The following is a 24918-nucleotide window of genomic DNA, read 5'->3' as shown; positions in this document are numbered from 1 at the left end:
TATTTTAGAAGTGTGTTTCCTTTTTTAAAATAATTTTTCATTTGTCAGCCACATCCCAGATGAAAAACTAGAACATTTTAGCACCATAGAAGCCTCCTTTGTGCCCATTCCTATCAATAGCAATTACCTCCTAAAAATAATTATTGGCTTGATTTCTATTATAGTTTGAAATAGTTTTTGCCTGTTGTTAAAACTTATAAATAGAATCATACAGTAAATACTCTTTGGTCTGGCTTCTTTTGGTCAACATATTTATGAGATTAATATGTGCAGTATAATCGAATTTCATTTATTCTCATTGTTGAAAAGTATTCCATTATATAAATTGCCATAATTTATTTAACTGTTCAATTGGTAGACACATGGTTCGTTTCCAGTTTTTGAAAATAATGGACAGTGTCGCTTTGAACATTGCCATGGATGAGGTTTGTGTATAAAATTGGTTATATATTTAGCTAGGAGAGGAATTACTCGGTCATAGGTTATCATCTTTTAGATGTGCTCAAACAGTTTTCCAAAGCTGTTTGATTTATACTCCTAGCAGCAGCATCAGCATACAGTAGTTCCAGCTATTCTATAGCATTTCCACTTCTTTATATGTTAATTCTTTTTAGTTTAGCGATTCAGGTTATTAATGTTTGTGCAAACTGGGGGTAGGAGGCATTTATATTGTTTTTATTGTTTTCCTTTATGTAGGCATCTGGTTGCTGTATAGCCTATTGGTTTATTTAATGCTACTTCTCTAACTAGCCTATGTTAGTTTGAATTTTATGTTCCTAATCTGATCCTAATATATTGTACTGATACCAAGAAAGATCTTTATTCATTTGAGCTGTATTTATTAGGCAACCCCTGTATCCTGTGATGCCAGTGTCAACAGTACAACACTCAAGTTAGGACTGTAAGTCTGACAGAATAATAGATTAGATCTAGGTTCTCAGTAATCAAGGGAAATGGTTTCCAAAGTTTTTAAATGAACTACCCCATACTAATACATTACGCACATTAGAAACACACACAAAATTGAAAGTAAACAGATAAGAGAAATAAAATTTTAAAATATCTTGCTAATTGTTATAGCTTTAAAATTATATAGAACGTATAATATATGCCTTTGACAGAAATCTGTGGTGGCACACAAGCTTGAAGTCTCAGTGGCTTATAAAATGAGTGTTTGTACTTTCCTTATTTTATAAATCTATGGTGGCTTGATGATGGCTAACTCCCACATTGTGATCACATCGCCATTCTGGTGAAATATCCTCTATTTGAAATATTTGTAAATGATAAAATGTGTATGACAAATCATGTTCTAATTCCTAAAGCTTCTGCTTGGAAGATGTGTGATGCATCATTTATGCTCATATTTCATAGCAAAGCAAGTTACATGATCAATATGATGTCATTGGGATAGAGAATTATGCTTTCTAAGAGATGGGAGAAACATATATGTTAGCAGCTTTATTGAGATAAATTTACACACTATACAATTCACTGTTTTAAAGTGTACAATTCAGTTCAGTAGTGTTTGGTACATTCACAGAGCTGTACAATCATCACCACCATCAACTGCGGACATTTTTGTGACCCTCAAAAGAAATACTATACTCATTAGCAACACTCCCTATTCCACTTTAATATCCCTGGCCCTGAACAATCACCAATTTACTTTATGTCTTCATGGATTTGCCTATTTCAGACATTTCATATATATGGGATCATATATTGTGATCTTTTGTAACTGACTTATTTTTGCCTAGCACATGGTTTTCAAGGTCATCTATCAGTACTTGATCCCTTTTTATTGATGAATAACATCCTATTGAGTGGATATACTCTGTTTTAAGGATCTAATAACTAATTGTAGACATTGAGGGATTTTCTTCATTTTGGGGTGATTCTGAATAATGCTGCTGTGAACATTTTAAGTGGACATGTTTTCAGTTCTTTTAACTATAAATTTTGGAGTAGTTGTTGGGCTGTTCATTTGATCACTCTGTGCTTAACATTTTTAGGAACTGCCACACTGTTTTCCAAAGTTAATGTACCATTTTAATTTATATTTCACCAGCAACAAATGAGGCTTCCAATTTCTCCATATTCTCACTAGCATTTAGTATTATTGACCCTTTTTCTACAGCTATAGCCACCCTGGGGTGGTAGGAATATTTTTGAGCACTAAATACAGCCTACTATATACTCAACTTGTAATTGTCTACTCTGAGCCTATAACAATGTATTGAAAACATTTTTTAAAAATCAGTTATACCTTTCAATAAGGCATTAGGTTTACTTGTCTGCTTGAATTTAGGGTCAGTGACTGAATAAACTTAAATAAGGAAATAAGAGACATAAGCAGAGTTATTTTGTGAGGATTTATCAGAAGGAACAGACATTGCAAAGCTGAGCTAAATCATTTGTAAAAATTTTCAATGTTTATTTGTTTCATGGACAGTGTTTATATTAATTAAATGTATAAGTAATGCTATTGAGGTTTAAGAAGTTACCTATTTATGGTTTATATATGTAAAGATTTCTGTTGCATCTTTTTTAAAAAAGATTTATTTATGCATAGGGGAGCAGGCCAGAGATGGGGGGGTGAGAGGATTCACCAGAGACAGAGTGGGGAGCAGAACAGGCAGACCTACTGAAATGAAATACACTGCTGAGAGGAGCATTGGGCGAGACAGGAGAGGTCTGCTATGCCATGTCGGTCAGCTCCCTAGCTGATTTAAAAATACCATATTTGACGTCAATGAAGAATAGCATAATTTATTTATAAACATTTGAGCAAAATCCTTCCTTAAATAAATTTTGGCTAAAAGGACTCTGACATTTTCTAATACAACGTATAAGTAGGAACTGTTGAGTTCCATGTAGATGGGTAAAGGCATTTTATGCCTTCTGCTGAGGAAAGCAGGTGATGTCCCTTTGTCTTACAAAGAAGGGAATTGAGGGGTGATAGAACAAGAGAGACAAGAAAAAAATAATGGTTTTTAAATCCTGTGGTATAAAATAATCCCACAGTAATAATATTTGAAATAACTTTAATTCCAGAGAGAATTATAAAATTGAATAGTAGAGCAGATCACCTCAAAACTACCATTAAGGAACCTGAACTACCATCAAAAACCAAAACCAAAAAACTCTGTTAGCATTAGCTAGTAAATTCTAGGGGTCAGTGTTCCCTTGTCAGTAATTTTATCTGTAGCCTGTTTCATTGTGCTGCTGGATGAAAAAGAAAAATACATAGGGAATAAAAATACTTCTTATCCCAGCTCTGCCAAAGAATATTTATCTTGTATTTATAAGATACAGTGGACAAAATCATTAAATCTATGTATATATCTTAATGTCAAGGGGACCATATAACTAACAGAGGTAGCTTAGTATTGGTAAGAAGAAGGTGGAGTTGCTTAGCAAGGAGAGCTTGAGGAATAGGATACAGTAAGTTGTGAATAGTATTTGAGAAATACACTCATACACACACACTCACACACATACTGATATCTCCTGATATCTTCCCTGGGCCCTGTGATAACTCCCTGCCCACCTCTTCACACATATACATGTCATACATAGAGTTTGAAACTTTTTCAGATTGGCTTCTTTCACTAGGTAATATTCATTTAAGGCTTCTTAAGCTTTTCATAATGTGTGTTGTTATATGTATGTTTATATATCTTACACATATTGTAGTAGTGCCCTTAATGAAAACACTCTGCCTCCAGCAAAAAAAAAAAGAAAAAAGAAAAAAAACTGCTTGTTTTTCCACATGACTGCAGAACAATTATAGCTTCTACCAGGAGCCCTTCTCCTGTTCCTGGGAAAATAGCTGGGTTGGCTGGCATTTGCATAATCGTCTTTAGGGCTATTGTGGGTGGGTTTGGACTGCTGACACAGAGCTGCAGACTGGCCACCTGTCCAGAACAAATGAACTCAGCCTTTGTGCAACATTGTCTGGTCCTTCACGGTGTTATTTCTGAGTAATGAATAACTTGATTAAAATATTATGAAAATACAATTTAGGAAATATTTGGATTGAATGTACACCTTCCATTTTGAGAAGAGAGAAATTTCCTGCCACTTCCACTGGCACAACCTTGTATTTCCATGCCCCCTCTGGCATAGTTTTGTGATTGCTTTTGTGAAATTATCCTCATGAATATTAATTAGGGATGTGAGAGTCTAAAAAGAAACTTCAAAATAATTTGTATCCATCCTTCTATAAATTATAAATTGTTGTCTGTGTTTTATAGGAGTCTGTTTCACTTCAGTGAGATAATTAATAAACATTAAAAGTCAGCAAAGGAAGAAGTAATATCTAAGGTATTGAAATAGTAACCAGCCCTACTTCTTTCATTTTCCCTGAATATTGAGCCTGTGACTTATTTAGGAAGTTTTTGTTCAAATAATGCATACATCACAATGTTAACTAATTTTGTTAATCATCTGCATTCAGTCTGTGATTACAAGTTTTTAAAATTTTTTTAAAAGACATGATATAATGATATTTCTTGTACATATGATCAACTGTATCAAATTTTCATGTTAGAACGAACTTGTAATTAATAGACCCTGTAATCATTCTATATAACAAAATTCTCAGTATCAAATAATTGGTCAGTGAATAGGTAAACATTTTTAAAAATTACTTGCCAGAGCTATTTTGGGGCAGAATTTATATGGCTTATGTGATAATAATCATTTCTGTTAATTCTCATTAAAAGTTTAATGAATGAATGAAAGCCTGAATACTGTTTAGAGACATTGAATCCCTAAATATATATACATATACAGGTATGTGTGTGTGTATATATATTAGTTACTCTATATATTATTCCACTTGATTATTGCAACAATCAAGCTTTTGAGATTGATGGTATTATTTTTTGGTAGACTTTAATTTTTAGCAGTTTTAGGCTCACAGTCGTTATATTTTTAAAGTTTTTTTTAAAAAAGTTTAATTATTTATTCATACAAGAACTGGGGTATAAGCCAGAGGTATGGGGGGTGAAAGGATTCATCAGAGACAGAGTGGGGAACAGAACAGGCAGATTGACTTAACTATACCTCTGAGGAGAGCAGCAGGCAAGACAGGAGAGTTCTGCTGCGCCATGTGGGTCAATTCCCTGGCCAGGGATTGAACTCATGCTGCAGTGGCTGCAGGTAGCTTCATAGTGCTGACACTTAACAGGTTGCGCCACTAGGGAGACCCCACAGTCATTTTAAGTACAAATTACAGTGTTCCCATATACTCATGCCCCCAGGTTCTTTCTGGTGAGCTGGTCTTGAACTAGACTTTTAGGAAGAGACAAGATTTGAAGTAGGCAGCAATCCCACCGCTTACCTGTGACTATGCAGGTGCCTCTTTTCACCAACTGTCTCCTGTGCAGGGCAGCAGCCTTTTGCCTGCCCATGACCTGTCAAGGCTACCCACCTGCAACCATGCAGGCCTCTATTAGCAAACCTGTCCCTTCTGGGGCAGCTCTTCCTCCCCGCTTGTGTCTGTGCAAGTGTACTTTACTTTTCTAACCCTTTTCCTAATAAACCTGCTTTTTAAATATTAAAAAAAGATTTGAAGTAGAAGGTTATTACCACTTGAAAGTGGTTGCAGATAAAAATAAACTGTATTTATGGAATTATGTGGCCACTTGGGGATGTGCAATGTGCTTGGGCTATGCTAAGTTGATACCACTTGATAGAAGGTCATAAATATTAGACCAGAGGTCATTAGAGAAGCCAAGCCAAAAAATATGTACTGGAAAAAGAACACTGAAGTGAGTGTCACAACATGATTTATATCCAGTATTGGCCTTATTACTCAGTGAGAGATCTTGAATAAGTATCAAGTCTTGATCTGAGAGAGTTCACCTGGATAAATTTAATATCCTTTTTAGAATCAGTCATCACAAAGAAGAGTATATACTGGAGAAAGAAATGGTCTTCAACAAATGGTGTTGGGAAAAGTGGACAGCCACATGTAAAAGAATGAAACTGGACTACTCTCAAACACAGTACACAAAAATGAACTCAAAATGGATTAAAGACCTGGCACATTGAAGAAAACATGAGCAAAACACTGAGATACTGGCTTCAGATACATCTTTGGAAACTTGACTCCAGTGGCAAGAGAAACAAAAGCAAAAATAAACAAATGCAACTGTTTTAAATGAAAAAGTTTCTGCACAATGAAAGTAATTATCATTAAAGAAAAAGGCACCTTACTGAATGGGAGAAAACTTTTCCGCATCATGCATCTAATAAAGGACTAATTTCCAATATCTTCTGAGCTCATACAACTCAACAATGAGAAAACAATGAACCCAATTAAAAAAAAAATGGGCAGAAGAGTTAAGTAGACACTTCTCCAAAGAAGACAAAGAGATGATTAACAGACACATGAAAACATACTCATCATCACTTCTCAGATAAATGCATTCAAAACACGATGAGATACCACCTCACTCCTCTGGACTGACCTATGTTTAAACAAGGAATAACAACACACGTTGGAGAGGGTGTGAAAGAAACGGAACCCCTGTATGTAGTTGATGAAAATGTAAACTGGTCCAGCCTTATGGAAACAGTATGGAGGTTTCTTAAAATATTATAATTATTGGGTTGTCAGAAAAGTCATGATGTATTGTTTTATGGTTTTCAAGCAAAAATGCATCATGACTTTTCAGACAACCCAATATATCTACCATAGCATCCCCCAATTCTGTTCCTAGGCATCTGCCCAAAACAGTTATTCAAAGGGATATATACCTTCCTTTTCATTGTAATACTGATAGTAAATTTATGAAAATAACCTAAGTAAATGACAGATGAATGGATTAAGAAGATGCAATCTATAGAAATACACACATCCAACAGAATACTATTCAGCTATAAAAAGAAAATCTTGCCATTTTTGACATTATGGATGGAATGAGAAGGGATTATATGGTACGTGATAAAAGTCAGAAGAAGAAAGACAAATATGAATGGTTTTGCTCATGTGGAATATGAACAAACAAAACAGGGCAAAAATAAGCCTAAACAAGCTATAGAAATTTGACTGTAGGATAGAGTTTACAAGAGTGGGAGGGCGATTAGAGAAGACCCAATGGTGGTGGATGTGGGTGGGGTAATCTATATCCCTTACTCATATACAGTGTTGCATACCAGTGTTACTTCAGTAAAAAAATAATACAATTAGAATTAGTTATCAACATTTCTGAGTGAGAGATGATGTTATACTTAATATTAGAGAACTATTTTTACATCTATCAGAAGACTGGAAAAACTTTTTGTTATAGTAATCTCTTTTTTTGCATGACTATTTCTTCTAGAAATAACATAAATTAAGTTTCTCACTCTGCAAAGTAGAATTTGGCATTTGGTCAAGGATTAGATACAGAAGAATGCACTCTGGATATCCTAAAGAATTGAAAGAATTGCCTTATTTTTTTTAATCATCGCATTTGAGGGGATGCTTTATGCGTCACAAGTTTGTTAACTTGTAGAGTTACAAGGAAATTGTGTCTCCTATATTCAGAACTTAAAATATAATTGACATAGCAAGAAAGACATGCAAAAAAGTTAAAAATTGTATGTATGCTAATCGTTAGAATGCTCATTTATATGATTAACTGTCATATGCATAGTTATATAATTATAATAAATTCACATTTGTATGGACAGCTAATTTATGAAAAAGAAGCCAAGGGTATAAAATGGTGAAAAGAAATTCTGTGTGACAAATGATGTTGTAAAACTGGACAACCACATGCAAAAGAATGAAACCAGACAATGATCTCACATCATATACAAAAAATTAACTCAAAATGAATTAAGGACTGAAACCATAAAATAGATAAATTAGGCAAAATGCTCCACAACACTGGCTTCAGTGATTTCTTTGGGGACTTTAACAGCAACAGAAACAAAAGCAAACGCAAACAAATGAAAGTACACCAAAATAAAGTTTCTGCACAGTGAAAGAAACTATCATAAAAACAAAGGACACCCTACTGAGTGGCAGAAAATATTTGCAAATCATACCTCCAGCACCTGGCTAGTGTCCAAGATCTACAATGAACTCATTCAGCTCAACAACAGGAAAACAACCCAATTAAAAAATGGGCAGAGAAGTTAAATAGACACTTCTCCAAAGAAGACATACAGATGGCCAACAGGCAAATGAGAAAATATTCAACATCATTTATCTTCAGGAAATGTAAATCAAAACCACAATGAGATACCGCCTCACTCCTGTGAGAATGATCCATGTCAAAAATAGCAATAACAACAAATGTTGGAGAGAGTGTGGAGGAAAGGGGATCCTTGCACACTGTTGGTGGGAATTGTAGACTGGTTTAGCCCTTAAAACACTATGGAGGTTTTTTAAAACATTAAAAATAGGTCTACCTTGGGGCCTCCCCTGTGGCGCAGCAGTTGAGTGCTCGGTTGTGAAGCTGCCTGCAGCCTCTGCAGCGCTGGTTCGATCCCCGGCTGCCGTGCTAGGGTCCCACATGGCTCGCAGACCTCTCCTGCCGCCTGCTGCTCCCCTCAGCAGTGTATTCCTCGGTCTGCCTGTTCTGTTCCCCGCTCTGGCTCTGGTGAATTCTCTCACCCTCCGATGCTTCTGACTGTACCCAGTGCTTATATAAATAAATAAATAAATCTTAAAAAAAAAAAAAAAGATCTACCTTATGACCTAGCAATCCCACTCCTAGGTATCTACTCTAAGGGTGCAAAACCCACCAATTTGAAGGGATATATGCACCACCATGTTCACTGCAGAGCTACTGAGAATAGCCAAGTTAAGTGCCTGATGACAGAGAAGCAAATTAAGAAAATGTAGTGTGTATATACGCAATGGAATACTACCCAGTTATTTTTTTTAAAAAAAGTGAAATCTTGCCATTTGTGACAACCATGGATGGAATTGGAGAAGGAGAAGGACAAATACCAGATGATTTCACTTATATGTGTGATATAGAGAAACTAAACAAAGGAAGAGAAAATCAAAATAAAGCCTCAATTTTCTGACTGTAGAATTGAAACTACCAAAGGGGAAGGTGGGGTAGGGGCGGAATGGTGGGAGGCAACTCCATAGATGGATCATGGTGAGGGATTATGGATGTTTTGGTGGTAAGGGGGTATTGTAACCCCCAAATTATATATATACTGTTACATCAATTGATAGTATTACCTCTCTCTCTCTCTCTCTCTTTCTATATATATATATATATATATATATATATATATATATATCAATTGATATATATAGTTATATATGTATATATACACGTGTATATATAGTTACATCAATACCAGTAAAACAGTTTAAAAAATTAATGATCACTTCCTGTTTTCTCTATGTAGTCCAAATTTATAACTCATTGTGTAATTTGGCATTTATTTATTCTGTCTCACCTTTAAGCCATTCTCTCCTTAACAATGTCTGTACTAGCCATATCAAATTCTTTTATTTCTCTGAAGGTGATATGTTCACACCATTTCTTTCTTCATAAGCTATTTTGTAGATTTCAATTTTCATTTCTTTTGGGAAACCTTCTGTGACTCTCACTAAGTAGATCTTTATGTTTTATATTGCCAATTTTCTTCTGTAATGTTACACCAAATAAGTTTTTGAGTTTCCTTTCATGTTTTTTTTTTCAGTTATAAAAGTAATGAACTTAAAAGTAAATTTCTTTGAAAATATTGGACAGTTCAGTGATACAGAGAATAGTGACTAAAAGCTCTGAATCCCATTTCCAGTGTCATATGTATCTGGGCCATATGTACTTACATATACTCTTTTCTCAACAAAAATAAAACAGTCATTTTTCTGTAGCTTGCATTTTCATTAAGTATATTTGAGATCATTCATAGAGAACTTTTTTTTTAGTAATTGTATAGCATTCAGAATGTTGATGACCATAATTTAATTAACCAATTCCTCTTGGTGAATTTTAATTCATTTAATTTATCCCTAGGATAACATAATCAGCATAAGGGTATTGGCGACATCTGTAACATTTACTGATATTTCCCTAGAATGTAAGTGATGAATGTGCTTATCTGGCAGAATAGGCTACTGTGCCTGCTATGTGTTAGTTACCTATGCCGCATTAGTTTTCATAATAAATTAGTACAAAATAGAATAAAGAGAGTGAAGACTAGTCTTCTTTGTTACTCCTTAACATTTTGTACATTAATGTAACAAGCACTTATATTGATAAAGGGCCATTCTAAAATAGGCAATAACGTTTTACTTTGTAACAGATTTATTAAATTGAATTGATGAAAATTGCTTTTTCCTGCTTTGTTGGAAGTATTAGGAATGAAAAATTATTATGTAGCAATGATATCATTACAGTTTATCCATGTTTTAAGAGGACATGATTGAAATTTAAAACAGCTAAATTATGAAACAATATTTTGCAAAGGTAATTCTTATTTTAAGAAGAGTTTAACTTGGAGTACTTCATTATTCATAAAATTTATATTATGTAATTTTCCATAATTTGTCTACTGCATTATAGTAAAATACATGTTTGCATAGTTTCATAAGTAATCTATTGTCAGAACTAATCTTGAAGTCTTAATTTTTTTCTTTTTCCGTAATCTGATTCCTAGTGATGAAAGAATTCTAAACCTTAGTTAATGAGGACTCAGTTTAATTTAAAAATTCAAGTTTTAATTTTTAAACTTAATTTTTATTTTAAAAATATGTGAGTTCCGCTCTGCCATGAAATACTAATTAGAGAATGAAAAGAGAAGTAAGGGACTGGGAAAAAATATTAGTAAATCATGTATATGATAAAGGACTTGTATCCCAAATATATAAGAATTGTTTACGTAGCTAAAAGTAAACAAGCAGTAAATTACAAATAGGCCAAAGACCTGAACAGGCATCTCAGCAAAGAAGATACGCAGATACGTGGAGAAATGTTCAACACCATATGTTATTAGGGAATTATCAATGAGATATCATCACACACCTGTTTGAATAGTTAAAATCCAAAGCACTGACAACACTAAAATGCTGACTAGGATGTGGCACAACAAGTAGTCTCATTCATTGCTAATGATAGTGAAAAATGGTAGGCCACTTTTGGAGTGAAACACAGTAATATCATACAAACAATTGCATACCTAGGTATTTGCCTAAAGGTCTTCAAACTTAAGTTTACATAAAAACCCATGCACAGGTGTTTATTGTAGCTTGACTTATAATAATTGCTAAAAAATAGAAACAATCAATAGGTGAATTAATAAACAAGCTCAGGTACATCCAGACAATGGAGTATTTTTCAGTGATAAAAGGAACTGGGCTATCAAGTTACTGAAACTTAAATGCTTATTGTTAGGAGTAAGAAGTTAATCTGAACATGGACTCATAACAGTGTTGTATGAGTCCATTCATAATGACACTCTGGAACAGGTGAAAATATAGAAACTAAAAAGTGTGAGTGTTGGCCAGGTAATAGGAGGAACAAGAAAACATAGGAAAGTTTCAGTTGAGTGAAACTATTATGATAATGCATGGTGGATGTATGATGTGCGTTTGTCAAAACCCATATAAAACTATGCAACACAAGAGTGTATTCTGATGTAAACTACAGTTTAGCTAATAATAATGTTTCAGTATTGCTTTATCAATTGTAACAAATATATCACATTAATGCAAGATGTTAATGATTAGAGGATCTAAGGGGGCAGAGGAATATATGGGAACCCTGTACTTTATGCTCAATTTCTCTGTATACCTAAAACTACTGTTAAAATGAAGCTTATTAATTTTAAAATATGTAATTGTTAACCAAATTGGTTGAGGTCAGCAGTTACTGAGTAACAACTACAAACTGCGATAGGTTTTTATAGCCCTATTCTTTAAAAAACTTATAGACTGCCCCTAACCAAACTATGTTGTGGCTTGAGATAGTCTGTGATTTTATTGGAATGAAGTGGTCAGAAAGTATTGTAGACTTTGAAAGAAGACCTGAATTTTAACCCAAGCCTAAGTAGGTTAAGATTACTTGCTTAACCTTTTAATTAACCTTTTAAAACTTCTTTTGCAACTACTTGCATATGGTGGTGGTTTTGAAAATAAGAGTTGTGAAGCATCTGACACATAGTAAGTCCTCAAAAATTAGCTATAATGACTAGTAACATGCTTTCCATCTACTAAGGGAAATGGAGAAAGGCTCTTATTTGTTTGAATCTTCAGTCACAATTTGATATTTCAAATTACTTTTGGATATTCCTCCTCTATTTCAAGCACATGAAATTATTATTTTCTTGGTGATTGGATACATTCCAGTTTCTGCTCTGAAGAACTGCTTTTACAGCTGTCTTTGAGATCAAGTCAACAGTTCAGTCATGCTGTCTAATATAGTGCATTTCTTCTTGTTTAAAAACAATAGCAACTAGCTTATTTCCTTCTCCCCCCAATAAAAACCTTTATATCATAGGGGCTTCCAAATAGGTATTAACTAATCTAGGTCTTGAAATTAATTTCAATAAGAAATTGAAAAAACCTACAGTTTTAATGATGCTAAATGACTTTTTAATGTTGTAAATAAGCCAGTTATATACATTTTGCTCTAAATATCTAAGCCATAATTTGTATTTTCCAATCAATAATGTTTTAAATGTTATAAAGCAAACTCCCCTAAATTCAGCTTTTCCCCAAAATACTAATCTTTATTGGAAGATGACTGTAGCACATGGTAAAGAATGTTGCTTTTCTTATAGCTTCCAGCAGTTTGGAAAGAAAAATTTACAGAATGTCAGGAAGGACAAAGTATTCATGAAAGTGTAACTATCATTTCTTGATTAAACAGTCTACTGAAAGATGGAAACAAATTTAAAAATAGTGAAATAGTAGAAGTAGACTAAATATGTGTCTTTTAGTCTTTAGGGTTTTCTCTGGATTAAGTCTTGCATATGAATTGCTCTGGGAATAAATGGAGGAACTCTAGGAGAAAACAAGATTTTCTAGAGGGGGGAAATGGTTGGATTTGGCTTTGTGCCTCCTAAGGAGGAAGATATATACTCTCTGTATTAGAGTATATAATCTAAGTTATATACTCATCTTAGCATTATGTAAACTGGACATACAACACATCCTCTCTTTTTAAGTCTTATAGGATGGCTATACATGCTTCTTCTGATAGCAGTATTCAGTGGTGGACAACTAAGAATATTTCAGGCAGATGACTTTTATGTCTCTTATGTATCTTAAAGACACATTATGAGGGCCTCTCCGGTGATGCAGCGGTTGAGCGCTGGGTTGTGAAGCTCCCCGCGGCCTCTGCGGCGCCGGTTCGATCCCCAGCTGCTCCCCGGCCCCCGGAGGAGGGTCCCACATGGCGCGCAGACCTCTCCTGCCGCCCGCTGCTCCCCTCAGCAGTGTACTTCGGTCCCTCTGCCTGCTCTGCTCCCTGCTCTGGCTCTGGTGAATTCTCTCACCCTCCCGCGCTTCTGACTGTACCCAGTGCATGTATAAACAAACAAACAAATAAATAAACAAACAAACAAACAAATAAATAAATAAAATACGTGCCTCTTTAAAAAAAAAAAGACACATTATGAGTTTTGTGTAAGCATAGTAAATTAACTTAAGATGATAAATTCCAGTTATTAGAACCGTAACCCCAAGGAAATTTCTTTATATATGGTATGTGTAATGTAGGCTTCTGTTTTTAAACACTGTGGTAGCAGTGGTATAAACTGAATAAAGAAAGATATTCGAGGCTCTTTGGTAAAGAAAGAAAAACTTCATGGAAAACTATTTTGAGAGTAGCTATCTCCTGGGCAGTAAAGAAGTACTCAGTATGTAAGTGTAATAGTGAGCTTGGAAGAATAAGCAAACATTTATTCCATTAAACCATTTCCCACATTTCCCCTATTTTTTTACATCACCTTTTTTTTCACCTAAATTATGCGAGGTCCTGGAATGCCCTTCTTTCTTTGTCAGTGGATCAAATTTCTGTTTGCTCTTTTAGATCCCGTTTCAGTGTACTTAATTCTCCATAGATTTTCCTGACATCTCTCACTTTAGGAAAGACAGTGACTTCTCTTCTTTACTTATACTTCTGCTAAAATTATAGCATTGTTATTATAATCCAACAGATCTTTTTGTGATTAAATAGCCAACTGTGTATTCATCCCTGGGAGAGATACTGTCATTCATCTAGTGGCATAGGGCCAAAATCCAAGAGTCATTTTTGTTGTCTCCTTCCTTGTCTTTTCCATAGGTATATCATTGCCAATCATGTCATTTTTCCATGCTCTGTAATATCTTTATATCCAATCTGGGTCTCTGTCTCTAGTATGTCTACCACAGCTCAACGTTCCTCATCTCTGCTAGAATACTGCATGATCTTTGTTAGATCTGAAAAGTCTCTTGTTGACAGTGTATTTGGTTCTTTTTTTTAACCCCCTTGCTTCAGGTTTGTTACAAATAGTACAGTAAGACAACAGTGCCCGGCAGACAGCAGCCCGGGGTCTCACCAGTCCTTCTGTCCTTACACAGGCAGACAGGGTTCCCTATAATGGAGCCTGTGTGGGGACCTGGGCACCATTGGAAACCTGTGCTGTAGCCACATCCTTGGCCTGAAGGGCCTGAGACTCTTGGACATGTGGGCATGTGCTTGTTTTCCAAGCTTGGGATGAGCAATGCAGGCAAGTTGACTGAGCTTGCAGCTGCTGCAAGCAGCTTTGGGATGTTAGCCCTGACTTGGGCTTTTAAGGGCTTTGACAGCCTCAGCACCTGCACTCATGGCTTTGGAATTGTTGGCATACATCTTCTTCAGTCCTTTCTTGTGCTTCTTGGCACAGCATATGCTCCTTAGGATCTTGGGGTCCACCCTCCTAAGAGATTCATATTTTTGTGATTGGCATTTCTTGTTTACATTTCTGTGCTATTTTGGGGATTAGTTTCATGTAGTGTGATTTTTAGAATCTGCCATGTCTACACCGAAGCCTACAGCTGCACAGGTGCCTTGAGCTGAAAGAGCAGATCTTGTTTTTAAATCTATTCTGCCAATATGTATATTTTGATTGATGAGTTTAAGCAATGTACAATTAAGAGTAATTACTGGTAAGTAGGTACCTACTTAAATCATTTTGCCTTACTGTCTATTTGTGTTTAGTTGAGTTTTTGTAGTGAAACATATTCATTCCCTTCTGTATATATTCTATGGCTGTGAGCCTTGTGGTTATATTTAACCTGCTAAAGTTATAACAAATTCAAATTTGTAATATTTTAATTTCAGAAACATACAAAAATTCCTTTTATAGCTCCATCTTTACTTTTCATTTATTAATGTCACAATGTATCTTTGTACATTGTTTCCAAAACCATAAACTAAAAATTGTTTTAATGCACTAGTCTTTTAAATTATGCCCCCAAAAACTGGGGTTACAAACCAGAATTATAGTACTAACTAGTTTTTAGACTAACATTTAAAAAAATGTGTTAGCCCTGAAATCACATGGAAAACAAAATGCACTTACAAGCCATTTTTACAATAATACTAGCTTTTATAATTGCCCTAGTATTTACCTTTGTTGAAGTATTTATTTCTTTCAGAGTTTTCTTCATACATCTTACAGTTACTGTCTAGGTCCTTTCATTTCACCCTGCAAGACTCTCTTGAGTATTTTCTGCAGGGCAGGTCTGTTGGTCATGGGCTCCTTGGCTACTATTTATCTAGGAATGTCTTAATTTCTCCTACACTTGTGAAGCACATTCTGCCAGATAGAGATTCCTGGTTGGTAGTTTTTGTTTCTTCTAGCTTTCTGGCTGTAGCAGCCACTGTCTTCTGACCTTCCGAGTTTCTGTTGGGAAATTTGCTGATAATCTTAGAGATCCCTTGTATGTGGTGATTTGCGTCTCTCTTGCCTCTTTCAAAATTCTCTCTAGCTTTTGACAGTTTAATTATAATATGTCTCAGTGCAGGTCTGTTTGAGTTCATCCTACTTGGAATGTGTTGAGCTTCTGACTGTTTATATTCATGTCTTAACAAATTTGAGAAGTCTTTGACCATTATTACCTCATATAATCTCTCTGTCTCACTTCTCCTTCCTGGGCTCCCACTTGATGGTGTGTCATACTTTTTGTAATTTTGTGTTTTTAATTTAGGTCTATGAACCATCTTGAGTTAATTTTTTTGTGTAAGTTACAAGGTATATGTTAATGCTCGTTTTTTGCATGTAGTCATCCATTTGTCCCAACACCACCTGTGGATACAGACCATCCTCTTCCTCCACCTGATTACCTTTGTGGCTTAATGAAAATTAATTTACTGTATTTGTGTGCATCTATTTTTGGACTCTGTTCTATTCCAGTGATCCCCGTGTCCATTCTTTTGCCACTACCACACTGTCTTGATTATTGTAGTTTAACAGCATAGTACAGTAGTCTTGACCTCAGTAAGGTGAATCCTCTGACTTTAACTTTATTTTTCAAAATTAGTTTGGCTATTCTAGTACCTTTACCTTTCATATGTATTAAAATTAATCTGTTGGTATTTGTAAAATATGTTTCTGGGATTTGGGTTGCAATGAATATATAGATCAAATTGGGAGCAGTTGACATCATCAGGACATTAATCTTCTAGTACATTAATGTGGCATATATCTGCATTAGAGGTATATAAGCAAGCAATCAAGTATTACATATTAACTTTGTAGCTTACAACTTTGTTAAACCCTTTTATTGGTTCTAGGGGAGTTTATTTATTTATTATAGATCCTTTGGAGGTTTCTTTATAGATGATCCTGTCATCTGTGAATAAAAATAGTTTTATTTCTTCCTTTTCAGTATGTATACCTTTGATTTCTTTTTCTTGCCTTATTGGACTGAATGGGACTATGAGTACAATGTTGAAAAGAGGTGAGAAAAGTCATCCTTGCCCTATTCCTGATCTTAGAGGGGAAGTATTCACTTTCCTTTAGAAGTATGTTAGCTGTAGGTTTTACATATACACTTTTTATTAGGTTTAAGGTGGTTTTCTTCTACTTTTAGTTTCTTGAAAGTTTTTATCATGAATGAGTCTTAAATTTCATGTAGTTTTTTATTCTATTTCATCCTGAAGTCAAGTAGGATAAATCATTTAAAGTGTCATGTGTCCTTATTTCTTCTTAAGTAATTAATTTAAACTAATTAATCTTTTTGATAAAAGGGAAAAAGTTAAAAATGTTACATTTAACATATTAGCTTTAATATTTTATTTCATCATGAAATTAATAGAAAAGTCAGTAAAGACAATTATTATGTAACTTAAAATGCTGTACTGATATATTTATTTTATTTTATTTTTTTAAAGATTTATTTATGCATGTAGCAGCTGGGGTGCAGGTCAGAGATGCGGAGGTGAGAGGATTCACCAGAAACAGTGGGGAGCAGAACAGGTGGATCTACTGAAATACACTGTTGAGGGGAGCAGCCAGTGAGACAGGAGTGGTCTGCTGCACCATGTGATTCAGCTCCCTGGCTGGGGATCAAACTAGTGTTTCAGTGGCTGCGGAGAACTTCATAGTGCTGCAACTTGCGCCACCAGGGAGGCACTAATTTTTTTTATTTTAACTACTATTTTATTTTATTTTTTAGATTTATTTATTTATACAAGCACTGGGTACAGTCAGAAGTGTGGGAGGGTGAGAGAATTCACCAGAGCCAGAGCCGGGAGTAGAACAGGCAGACTGATGAAGTACACTGCTGAGGAGAGCAGCGGGCACGGCAGGAGGGGTCTGCGCGCCATGTGGGACCCTTGCGGGTTCCCGGGGAATCGAACCAGCGCTGCAGAGGCTGTGGGCAGCTTTGCAGCCCAGCGATCAACTGCTGTGCCACCTGGGAGGCCCTATTTTAACTACAATTTTATACCAAATAAAGCAATGGAAAATATTTCAAAATTTTCTTTTAGGATGGGGGTGAAGTTCTCAATTACTATTGAAATAATTTAAGAATAGTAAATCATTTATAATTTACATCAGTTTGAAAAGTATCCAACTTCTGCAGTGGACTTGTTATTGCTTATTGCATAATTTACATAATGTTGAATTTCATGGCAGAAAGGTATAGTATATAAAAATATGGTTTCCTATAATTTTGAAGAGCCATCTGATGGCATATACCTTTAGTAAAATTGAAACATTAATTTCTCTGTGTATTGGAGGAGGAAATGGATACAAAATAATCGGTGTCAGAGCCATGGTGCTTACTCTGGCTCAGTTTGCTGTGGTAAATGGGCTAAAGGTTAAGCCATCAGTCCATTTCCCAGTGTCCACTGAACAGTGGCTTCCTTTGTGTCACTTCATCTGTTAGATCAATATAGCAAGTGTTATTGAGAGGTAAAACAAGCAAGTCTTACAGTAGACACTGATGGCGTTTTGGAATGGGACGTTATTGGATGTTCCAAAGAGTATATTGATAGTACATTTTTATGGAAACCACTATTCCAGAATAAACTCTGTGGGAAATCAAGTCAAAACATTATACATCAATGATACTCAGGTAAATATAAATAGGTATTGTATGTCTAGTATACCAGTGTTGAGTAATTAAAAAAAAAAAAACAACTTTAAAGAAATTGACAGCAGTAAGTTTATTTTCCTTAGCCACTTAATTGGAATCAGTTTTATTTTCTGTATAAATAATCCTTTTATTCATAGGATGTACATTTAAGCATAAAATAAAAGGGAAACCAGTTAATTTGAGTATAGAATGCTTTCAGAGACGTGAAACATTATTTAGGACCTTCCCTATAATGAACACAGAGTATTTCTTCAGCATCCATGCAGATTAGTTCTTGAACAGCTGCATAGAGCACACAGAAGTCATGACTCCTGCCTCTGTGAACTAACTTGAATAAAGTCTTTCATCTAAAGATCTGTTTGTCTATTTATGAATCCCTCATCACATCTCTGAAGGGCTCATTCAGTTTAGTACAGTTCAACTTTGTAGTTTAGAGCTCCAGAGATTGCTATTGTAACTTATAATGCACAAAAATAGATATGTAAAAGTGATTTAAGAATTTTTTAAAGAATTAGACAAAATCCACTCTAAAATGATGGGGTGTTCTTTTTTTTTGGGCAAAGATGTAGAAAAATAACGGGATTTTAATTCAGACTTAACTAGTTGTATGTCATCTAGTTGTCTTAGGTAAATTATATGTCTTCTTTGTGTCCAATTTCTCTGTGGCTTTAACAATGCCCAATAAAGAGAAATAAATTTGTGAAAGTGCCTGTAAAGTTTATTTGTTATTTGTACATGTAGAATGCTCTTATTTTATCATCTTAATTCTACTCATGTGAGGCTCATATCATATTCTGTGTTCTATAGGAAATGATAGGTAACCACTGTAGCAAGTGATCAAACTGAAAAAGTCACTCATCATATGGATGTTTTAAAAAAAATTTGTTTTAAAAAATTGGATGGTCTTTTCCTCATCTAGGTACTTACCACATATTACCATTTGTCTAGCAGCTACCCACATGTTGCTTCCTCTTTTATGTTGCATACTTATTATTCCTATGTGTATATTATGAGTTCTTTGAATTCAGGGTTCTTGATATAATTTAACCTTTGGAGAAATTAATGTGTTGTGACTTCTAAGTATGAAATTAACATCTCTTTTTTTTTTTCATTACTTTAGAGTATCCACAGATGCATTTTCTCCAGTAGTGTAGATAGTCAAATTTGACTAATTTTACTGAAGAACTTAATTCTTGTATTAAAACCACCTGGTCATAATCTTAAAAATCTGATAGTTTTTTTTTTCCCTCTGAGCATATGCAAATAAAGAACCACAGAAATTTTGATCCAAACATTTCTAGCTTCTGGTAAAATCACAAAAGGAGATTAGATATAATACATTAGAACTAAGATAATTAGGTGGTGTTTATTCATATAATCAGTGACTATTGTTGGCAACAACCAAATGCTTGACTCTTTGCTATAGACTGGAGACTTAGTTATTAAAGAAAAAAATAAAACACAGTCAAGATCCTTACCTGATGGAATTTATCGTCAGTAAATAGACAAATATTTAAGCCATATTAAGTGACCGTGTAATAGCATTATAAATGAGTAGGATGGTGTGAGAGAGTAACTGGGTTGAGGATGAGTTACTTTGTATACAGTGAATAGAAAAGGCCTCTTAGAGAAAGACTTGAAGACCTGAAGGATAAGAAAATACTTAGATTGTAGTCTCTAAAAATATGGTTTCTCTCAAAAAGGAATCAGAATTCCTTGGAAAACTAGTGTACTGCATATCTAGAATAGGAACTGTAAAAGAAAACAAAGAAACTGTCAAAGTCTATCCGGGTCTTGACATGAGAGCCAACTTGGAAGAACCCCCCACTGACCTCAGATGTAGCAATTGGAGCATCAAAAGAATAGTGACTGCAATAAATTGGAACACATCTGTTATTCAAAATGTATGAGTTCATAGTGTTACTTAAAATACTCTTTGTTCATCTTTGCACCAAAACTGAACAGTCAAGTTTTTATCTTGTCTTAAGTCTAAGAATTGTTCCTTAGGATAACCAAATAGTTTATGAGGGATTGCTTCCCCCCCTCCCCTTATTTATTTATTTATTTACTTACTTACTTACTTATTTTTCCCCCTTAATTTTTAAATTTATTTTTCCCTTTATTTTTCCCCTTTATTTTATTTAAATATTTTATTTTATATAATTCTTACATCTTTTTTCATCTTTGCACAGTGTATGCATTTTCATTTTGGTTATATTCCCCATACAATTGCACCTCCCTGCCCCCCCTTATTTTGACTCTAATCCTTCCTTTCTCCCCCCTCCCCCGGTAGTGTGTCTCTGGTTTATAGTTACTTGTTGATTTTGATTTTTACTTTGTATTGATTAGTCTTTTTCCTGGTCTCTTATTTAGGTTTTCTAAATTCCTGCTATGAGTGAGACCATCCGGTATTTTTCTTTTTCTTTTTCTTTCTGACTTATTTCGCTGAGCATGATCCCTTCTAGCTATGAGGGATTGCTTTTTGTAAAAGAATTCCAAGTAGTATATGCAGAAAGAAGGATAAATCATCCTATTCTAATGAAATGAAATTAAATACCTGGCAATAAAACGTTTCACATTTTCATCTGTCTGTCTGTCTACCTATGTTTAAATATTTTGTATTCAGAGATCTGAATATCAATCTAAGGGAGGGGAGAATTCAACAGTCAGGAATTCCTCAATTTTCATGCAAATAGGAACATTAAGAATTAGGGCCAGAAGTGAAGAAATATTGTGCACTTTCGGGGAGAGACTTAGTGATTGGGTCCCCCAAAGTACAAGGTGTGTAAGTGGGAAGTCTTGTGGATATGCAGTTTTGTATGTGAGTTCCCAGAACACACAATGCCTGGAAACAGAGAGCCATACTATTGCCAAGCTCAGTAAGAACTTAAGATTCAAAGAAATTCTGCAGTTTCTGCTACCCTTTCTGTTCATTCAAATAAGGTAAACAAAGCATATAATAATGAGTTTATTTGACAGTAGATCTTCATAGACAAGTACCATATATACTATGCAGCTTTTATTTTACTCAGGCAACATGCTTAAAGTAGAAAATCTATTTATAAATGTGATTGTTCTTCAGCTCAGCTGCTTATTCTTTTTAAGGTAGCATGTATTTAGATGAGTATCCCAAGGTTCATGCTATTTAAATCCATTACATTGGGTTCTATTGTAGTGTTAGGAGAACACATATGTGCTCATCTAAAAGTTATGTTCTATGGCCAGAATGACTAGTTTAACACCATTTCCCAATAAAAGTCTTCTCTGTTCAAATCCCGACACCAGTATTACCTATTTTAAGTAATAGATCTAGATAAGGGTTTTTCTAGATTCGTGTTGTATGGATACCAAGTAGGCAGGTTTCTTTATAAAACTGTCTTTTTCACTTTAAGTGATTTAGGCAGTCATTATTTTAAAAGAAAGACCCTTAAAGTCTGTCTTGAAAATTACTTGTATGAAATAGGATTTCATATAAAGTTTGTTCATTAATTTTATAAACCAGTGTGTATGTGTTTTCTCCAAATTAGATGTGTTGTTGCCTTTCTTGGTATATGAGAATTTGGCTGATGGAATTAGAAATGCAATTCATGCTACAGCAGAGGAATGGTGGGAAATTAAGATATTGAGAAGTATAATCAGAGCTTTAGAGGTTGATAGCTATGTTCCTTGTGATATACCAGAGGTAGTTTATTGTTATGATTGGTCAAATAATTGTTGAAGTGAGAAGCAATTAAGTTTCATTTTTCTCATCCTTGTATCACGCTTTCCCTAAAAATGGAGAAAACAGAAGACTATGACAATAATGTAACAAGGTCATAGTGTTCTGCCATTTATCTTTATTTCTGAATTAAATCTACATTTGGAAAGATGGATTTGTTAAGTAATATATTTTAAGGGAAAGACCTTACTTGGTTGCACAATACTTAACTCATAAACTATGTTTTTTTTAAAACAGGGTATCCAGAAGTTGGCTAGTCAGTATCTGAAGAGAGATTGGCCGGGAATAAAAGTTGATGATCGAAATGATTACAGGTAACTTATAAGTAGTTCCTTTTTTTTTTTTTTTTTTTTGGTTTATACATGCACTGGGTACAGTCAGAAGCGCGGGAGGGTGAGAGAATTCACCAGAGCCAGAGCGGGGAGCAGAGCAGGCAGAAGGACCGAAATACACTGCCAAGGGGAGCAGCGGGCGGCAGGAGAGGTCTGCGCGCCATGCGGGACCCGCCTCCGGTGGCTGGGGAGCAGCCAGGGATCGAACTGGCGCCACAGAGGCCGCGGGCAGCTTCGCAACCCAGCGCTCAACCGCTGCGCCACCGGGGAGGCCCCCTCTGTTGTTTTTGCCATCATTTCAAAATTATCAAGAAATGTTAATGTTTCACATGTGTAATCTGTGTGAAATAGATCATTTTATATGTCCTAAACCAAGTTAATACTGTGTTAAACTAATTAATACACACATATAGAATTTAAATGATGTAGATAACAAAGGAAAAAACAATGTTTCTTTTGTGATCTAGAAATGAAGCACATTATTGTAAAAATAATGATGTAGTGAGTGTTCTACCATGATCATTAAGTCTTACTAATGTAACAAATTCTAAGTTTAGAAGCAGGGGATTGTGTGAGTCTAGTGAAAGGTGCATACACAAATGTATCTAGAATTTGGCTGTTCAGTATTTTGTGTGCATAATTTAAAGAACACAGATGGCAACGGAATATAAATTGTGTCCTAGGTGACCTGCAAATATCTTTAAACCATCTGTAATTTTGCTTAGAATTTGATATCATTTTTGAAATTAACTTGAAAGTATTATTGGCTTTTTTGCTCAGGATTAGTCCTTAGTGCCTGAAATCAAAGATCAGATAGCCAAGATCAGACAGCAGATAGTCTCATTGGAGTTAAGGCTAACATCCATGAAATAATGCAGAATCCTGGGAGGTTAAAACTTAGTGTTTTAGAGTACAGTTCTGAGTCTGAATATGAAATGAAGTTGCTGGATTGTCAGTGAAGACCAGCATCATCAGATAAGTTCTTGATGGAACTAGGAAACTGAAGGATGTACAAGAAACCCTAATAGTTCTTCACAGTGCAGGACTGACTGATAGCTTAGAAGAGGGCATGATAGCTAGAAATAATAGACCAGTATGATTGTTATTATAGAATAATAGAGCAAAATAGGAAAATGAATAAAAATAGATTTTCTTGTGGGCTTTCCATTATCCACAATGTTCAGCTGAGGGGAAATGAGAGAAGAGATGAAATCCTGGGCATAACAGACAAGTAGAGCAAAACCTGGAAGTGAGAATGGTATGATCAGTATTGTTGGCATGAGAAAATCAGCCTGATCAAGGAAGAGATTGTCACTGTCTACTGAAAGTGTGGTCATAATAGAGATTGAGATAAGAGGAAAATATGAGGTGTGATTAGTTAGAGGAGTGAGAAAATAAGTGGATTATGGGGATATAATAGGACTGCCTGGTAGCTCTTAGCTCTAACTGGTTACTAGAAGTTATTTGACATCAGCTTAAAGTGAGACCAGGGTTATGGTTATGGTTTTCTATTTGAATTTAACCTGGGTTGGAATGTGTAGTTTATAATGATGGAAAGAGAAGCAGGCACGCATAGCAAAGATACTCATAAGGGAGTAATTATAGTGATGAACTAGGAGACCTAGGTTGGGTAAGGAGCTAGGAATGGAGACTGTGAGAGGACTGAGAGACAGTAGGAAGAGGGTAGTGTCAAAAGGATTGTGGATTCTATTAGGGTTAAATAATTGAGTCAGAACTATAAAGGAGTGGAAATAGGAGATGTTGGTCAGAGATTAGGATGATTAAATTGGGTTTTGAGCAGAAAGGTAATTGTTGGTAATGATAGGAGTTTGGGTTGTGACCAAGGGAACTATAGTTCCTGATCAGTAATCTTAGATAAAAATCATAACCCCTTTGAGCCTCACTTTTCTCCTCTGCAAGTGGGGGTAATACCTATTTTATGAAGTTGTCATGAGCATTAAGTGATATGTCAAATATAAAATACACAACTTAGTGTCTATCATGTAATGGGCTCTTAAAAGAATCCCTTTTCTTTCTTTTATATCCTTGAGCCTCATTTCCTTGTCTGCAAAATATTGTAATGTCAGTGAAGACCAGCATCCTCAGATAAGTTCTTGATGGGACTAGGAAACTGAAGTATGTTCAAGAAACCCATATAGTTCTTCACAGTGCAGGATTGACTGATAGCTTAGAAGAGGGCATGCTAGCTAGAAATAATAGATGCCTTTCTTTGTGTTTCAAATTACCTCATATGAAACCTAGTAAAACAAAGAAAAATTAAAAATCATTGTATAACCCATTATCATTTTTTCCTCAATCAGAATGAA

General features: G+C 35.0%; 1 protein-coding gene across 3 annotated transcripts in view; it reads left to right on the top strand.

The window, feature by feature from the left end:
• FCHSD2 (FCH and double SH3 domains 2) overlaps positions 1-24918 on the top strand; it is a 255934-nt gene that overhangs the window by 124724 nt on the left and 106292 nt on the right. For all 3 annotated transcript variants that reach the window (XM_037522929.2, XM_037522930.2, XM_037522931.2), the window contains one exon: positions 22497-22573. In XM_037522929.2, coding sequence (XP_037378826.1) covers positions 22497-22573 — 77 coding nt within the window. The remainder of the gene's footprint in view (positions 1-22496; positions 22574-24918) is intronic.

Source organism: Talpa occidentalis, unplaced genomic scaffold (assembly GCF_014898055.3).
Source record: "Talpa occidentalis isolate TD23 unplaced genomic scaffold, MPIMG_talOcc4v2.1 talOcc4.3, whole genome shotgun sequence".
Classification (NCBI taxonomy): Eukaryota; Metazoa; Chordata; class Mammalia; order Eulipotyphla; family Talpidae; genus Talpa; species Talpa occidentalis.
Note: the sequence above shows the minus strand (reverse complement) of the source record. Positions and strands in the feature narration are given on the sequence as shown.